Source organism: Zeus faber (genome assembly GCF_960531495.2).
Source record: "Zeus faber genome assembly, chromosome: 8".
NCBI classification, from domain to species: Eukaryota; Metazoa; Chordata; class Actinopteri; order Zeiformes; family Zeidae; genus Zeus; species Zeus faber.
Genome location: NC_137195.1, coordinates 2,420,688 through 2,426,328, shown reverse-complemented (window position 1 = coordinate 2,426,328; position 5,641 = coordinate 2,420,688). Strand labels below are relative to the sequence as shown.

General features: G+C 45.5%; 1 protein-coding gene across 1 annotated transcript in view; it reads right to left on the bottom strand.

Annotated features, from left to right (window-relative positions):
• Positions 1-267: 267 nt before the first annotated feature.
• Positions 268-5,641, bottom strand: part of grik3 (glutamate ionotropic receptor kainate type subunit 3) — a gene marked incomplete at both ends in the record, with an annotated part of 106,166 nt that continues 100,792 nt past the window's right edge. The window contains 3 exons of the mRNA XM_080005771.1: positions 268-636; positions 2,162-2,412; positions 3,535-3,760. Of these exons, the coding sequence (XP_079861897.1) occupies positions 268-636; positions 2,162-2,412; positions 3,535-3,760 (846 nt within the window). The remainder of the gene's footprint in view (positions 637-2,161; positions 2,413-3,534; positions 3,761-5,641) is intronic.

The window sequence follows — 5,641 nt, the reverse complement described above, 5'->3', positions numbered from 1 at the left end:
CCTTGTTTCTGACTTGGGTCTGTCGTCTCCAGCTCCTGTTTGTCATTGGTTCCCAGATACCACAAGTCTATTGCAATTCCTCCTGTGTGTATGTGTGTGTGTGTGTGTGTGTGTGTGTGTGTGTGTGTGTGTGTGTGTGTGTGTGTGTGTGTGTGTGTGCGCGTGTGTTGCGCACGTAAACATCAGACATGAAACAGACTACTGGGGGTGTATTACTCTTCTTTTCCTTCCTCTTCTTATTGTCTCTGGGTGGGTTTGGGAGCGTCGTCATACCTGCGTTGCGGACGCCGCCATTTTGAGCTGTCCGTGCTTGGTGAGGGTCCCCATGTCGCCGTGGTTGACGGTGTAGCGGGCGATGCCGTCGATGCCGTTGTCGCGGGTCTCCGGCAGGGCCCCCGACACGTGGCTCAGGAGGCCCTTCCCCAGCGTCACGGAAAGACGGGGGTCATCCCAGGGGAGCTGCAGCTCAGGTGGTCCTTTCCCGGGAGTCGCCGGTCGTTGTAGGTGTGCATGTTGATCACCGCATCCGTCTTCGGGCCGGGCGGCGGCGGCGGCAGTGGCGGCGGCTTGTGCTTCACCCGCCTCTCGCAGGTGAAGGACAGTCTGATCTCGTCCACCATGGCACTGCACAAAGACCTCTGGGCGAAAAGGGGGGGGGAGGAGGAGGAGGGGGGGGGAGGGGGGGGGAGGGGGCGGAGAGGGCGGGGGAGGAGAAATGCTGTAGCTTTAAGTCGTTCCGACAGCATGCCGCGCCCGCAACCGCCGTCCTTTCGCGTGAGTGTGTACGTTGCCGCTCCTGCAACATGGCTGCCGGCGATGTTGAATCACAGTGCGTGCGTCAGACCGCCGTACGTGGCGGTCCACGCACACGCCCGTCTCAGCGATTCCAGCAGCGCAGAGCGTCGTGCTCTGACTCCGGCGATCACTAATAACGGATTAATTTACTACGCTCCAATTTGCAACGAATGCTGTTAAAATAAGTAAACGTTGTGTTCTCATGGCCAAGTGCTCCTGGGGATTAGTCAAAGTCATGCAAATCCTTTTATGTCATGTTTGAACTCAAAGCCGTGAACGCAGCGCAGCTTTGGTTCGGGGACTTCTTGCTTCGGCATTTCTCTGCTAAACTTGGGATTAAAATTAACCACGTTCCTGCTTCAGTGTAATTGAATTAAGGTTCGCTAAATTAAATGGGTTTGTTTGATGCTGCTAATCTCAGTATCGGTCGCCGGCATCGTTTCACGTTGATCCCTCTGGCACTTTACACTTCAGTGCTCCTCCCTCCTGCCTCTGGGATTTGGGAGGTTTTCTTTTGCCGTCCGAGGTCTGGGGGTCAGTGGGTGCCCTCAAACCGTCCTCTGGATCTCAATCTGGGCCTTGAAAGCCTCACAGCTGCAGCCCGGCAGCTGTGCTAAAGCATGTGAGGAGAAAAACCCTGACAACCCCTTGAGGAAAAAAAGGCAATTTCCTGTGGGAAAATCGCCGCATGTGCATCACAAAACTGTTATAAGAGAGCACTGCATGTGAAATTCATGCATAAAAATAAATAAATATATATATATATATATATATATATATATATATATATTTGCTTTTATTTACATCTTTTAAATGTCTTGTGTGTGGAAGATGCTTTACAAATGACTTAAATTAAATATTATTTTAATTACGATTATGATTATGATTATGATTATGATTATTATTATTAATAATAATAATAATAATAATAATAATAATAATAATTATAGTTATAATAATAATAATAATAATAATATATTTATTTTTTAGGAAATAAGAGGTAATAATAATAATAATAATAATAATAATAATAATAATAATAACAGTTTTGTGATGCACATAAATATATTTATTTTTTACACCTAATTTTTTCAACATATCTTACAAAATAGCACATACTTTCTACCTCTACCCCAAGTACCCTTTCTACCCCACGTACGTGTAAAACCTTCTCGTAATATCGTAATATTCTCTGGAGTTGGGAATGGGATTTGGGCATTTCATTGCTTGCATGACCCACTGTACCGTGGAGCATTTGACCAAGAAATCTTTGAACTAACTTTATCTTAATGGTCGTTTCAGACACGCCCAGATGGTTTGGACGTGGACAATTTGGGGTTTTCAGGTTTTGAGGATCTCTATCTACCTGCTCGCGCTCGGCCGTCTTCCTCAGCTTGTAGACGAACTCTGCGATGGCCACGAACACGGACAGCACCAGACCCGAGGCCAGCACGATGAAGATCCCGCCGAGGTTCTGGATCCCCATGGGCCCCGCCTCCCGCCGGTCCTCGTCCAGGCACGAGCTGCCGCTCCACCACTTCTCCTTCAGCATGTGGAGGCGTCCGTCCTCCAGGATGCTCAGGATGGCGATGGTGATTTTGTCCCTGTACGGGGAGCCTGCGCACAACACCGACCGTGTCAGGGCAGCCTGCTTAATGCTCCGCTGTTTTCTGCGTGACTGTTTCTATGACTACTTGTTTTCTTTATGCACCCTTTGCCATGCTTTGCACCTTTTTCCAACTGTGCAATTTCTTGAGAAATCTGTTGGCAAAGCAATTTCCTTGGGGATAAATAAAGGTTTATCTTATCTTAATCTGACTGAAATACCATCTGGATATTGTTGTTTTAGGGCTTAAAGAGAAGCTGTGCAGCCTTTTCCAGCGCCATCTGATAATTGCCAACTGCAAATTGCTTTGAATCCCCTCTCTGAGCGGCGTCCAACGGCGGGGGGTGGGTGGGTGGGGGGGGACAATGGCAGGTTCTGAACCAGCCCTGTCTGCCTCTGTTCGGCTTCACTGTACTTGTGTTTCTGAATTACATCCGCCATCGCTTCACATCTCGCTGTAAATGTTTCACTTTCACCGTCTCTTCTGAAGTCACAGCCACTTTGCTTTCATCTCCGGCTCGACAGTGACTCCACAGAATACACAACACTTTGTTTGGGTCTATTAAGTGGTTGTGAAGGCAGCGGCGCCGGAGGAGGGAGTCTGGCGTTATCCACACATCCGCACCACTTCAAACATGATGGCCATGTTGGATACGGGGCAAAGCCCTCCACAGCGTGAAGCCTTCAGATCACACATCACACTCAGATATACACACACACAAATACACACAATCACACAAACACACATACTAATTACTCCCTGGCCAGCCAATGTTGAAAAAGGCTTAAAGTTGTCAGAAAACTACATTTGAAGAAGGTTTAGGACGAAAGAAATACTGTTATCAGTATACTCCATAAGAACTGCATTTGAAATGGAAGTTGACCAACCAACCAACTGGCTGATCAGCTGACTGATCAACAGACCAGTGGGCTGATCAGCTGAGCGACTGGCTGACCAATCAACCAACTTGCTGATCAACTGATCAGCCGGCTGATCAACCGACCAAAATGTCTGCCACATCCAAACTCAAAAACGCAAACTTTTTGTTCTTTTTTGCTCTGCCTTCATTCTGGAAATCGTCCTGTTTCCTTCCTAAGTTTGAAACCACGTTTCCATGGCGCCCCGTTCTCACCCAGTGGCGTGCCGATGCCGTAGCCCTTGCTGTCGATGATGCCGCCGATCTGCGTCAGGTTGCAGTTGCGTCGCGTGATGTAGTCGATGGTGGTGGACTCCATCAGGAGGGCGTAGTCGGACCGCAACACTCGCTGGATTCCGTCCTCGATGGACTTGACCAGTGAGGAGCTGGGCTTGCTGCTCATGAAGGCCCACATCTTCTCGAAGGTGGACACCTTGGACTTCTGCACGGGGAGGGACACAACTTGACATCAATACAATGACTGGCCTAGAATTATGTATTGGAGATAGGATAGATATATAACAAGCTTTTATAATACAAGAATAAAAGAAAAAAGGTAAATGGCAATATGCAATAAACCAAAGAATAATCAAGAATTAGTTGAAAAGTTGGCACCGAAAGACAAACAATCACCGAAAGATTTTACTAGAAGATAGAAAAATCAATCAAGAAACCAGAAAATTAACCTAAAAATAAAACAATTCAAATTAAACAGCCTGACAGTCCTTCTCTCTGCTCAGACTGAGAGGGTTCAATTAAAGAAAGATTATAAAAATAAAACCATTGTCAACACTTTAGTCCTGATAGCAAAAAGTATTTTGCAAGTAATTCCTTTTGCATTGTTAGAGTTTGGTGTCTCTCCAGCGCTCATCACTCCCAGCGAGGTGTGCAGCAAATACAAAACATAGAGACTGGCTGTTTAAACAGGCCGGCCCATATAAGGTCGTGGAAGCACGTGGCGCCGTCGAGTTGTCTGACAGAACTAGCTCCACAAGCTTTGCATCAATACCAACAAAAAAATGACAATATTTACGTTTGTGAATACATTCCTGACAATGTTTTTACTGAATTTTCTCGACAATCTTGGTTAACAGTTTGTAGATTTGAGCCTGTGCCCTTCACGGTCGCTGTATTCATGTGAATTGGGGCGCTGCGGTCTCCATTGTTGTCCTCAACACTCTAATAACTGAGTCTCTCCATTAGTTTTGCATGGGGCCGTGTGGTATTTCACGCCTGTTTCAACGGGATCAAATTCCCACTGTGTCTAATCCAAGGAAATTAATGTCCAGAGCGCCAGGCATCTCAAATCGTGGAAGATACAGTTACGCACAGCGGTGCTTCCATTCCTGTATTTTGTGTTTTGTGTTTTGTATCCAATTATAAGGAAATGACCCCCTGGCAAGGTCACGCAGAGGAAACAGGAGGTGGAAACGGAATCCTGATGTGGGCGTTTTAGAAAAACTGAAAAACAAAACCTGGAACTCACCCACATCATTTTATCATTTGTTCATTATAATTACTTATCATTACCCTGGCATTTAAAAAAACAGCAATGAAGAAAGAAAACTATATACAGTATACTGTATATATACTGTATATATACAGTATATATATACTGTATATATAATGATGGATGTTTGTTTATCAGATTAATGCAGAAAATGTTTGCTTGCCCGTGGACGTTAAAATGTTGCTGCTATAGCGTCATTCATTCATTTGGAAACGATGGAGGCTCCAGTCTGATAACAGTGAAGCCACCAGCGCTGACCACACCCTGTTGGTGGAGACGAGACATGCTCCCTGCACACCGGAGCACCTTCTGGAACCCCATTTATTCTATGACTATGTTATCATAGAATTTCTGCTCTATTCTATATTCTGATGTTGTTATATGTTGACGGAGCTCTCAGCTGCTCTGGTGACATAACGCAGGCAGAGTGTTCCCAAATGAAGGGTTTCATAGAAAACCAGGAACCAGGAGCACCGCGCACACATCCAACCCACATGCTTTTTTATTTCTTTTCTTACAGGAGGAAAAGTAAAATAACCCTAAATGTGCTCCATGAGTTATTCAGCAGCACAGCGGCAGCAGCATCTGAAGCGAGAAAAAAAAAAAAATCCCAAAAATAAAAATAAAGAGGGAAAGAAATAAAGTTGAAAACGCTGTGGGCGAAAGCAGAAAGTTTGGAATAAAAAATCATTATAGAGGATCAGATGAAACAGAGCAGAGCAGCGAGAGCTGCAGGGAATTAACTTCACCCTGGATGCAACACGTATGGATAAATAAAGATCAAGCATCTGAAATGCAGCTTTGCCCAAATAC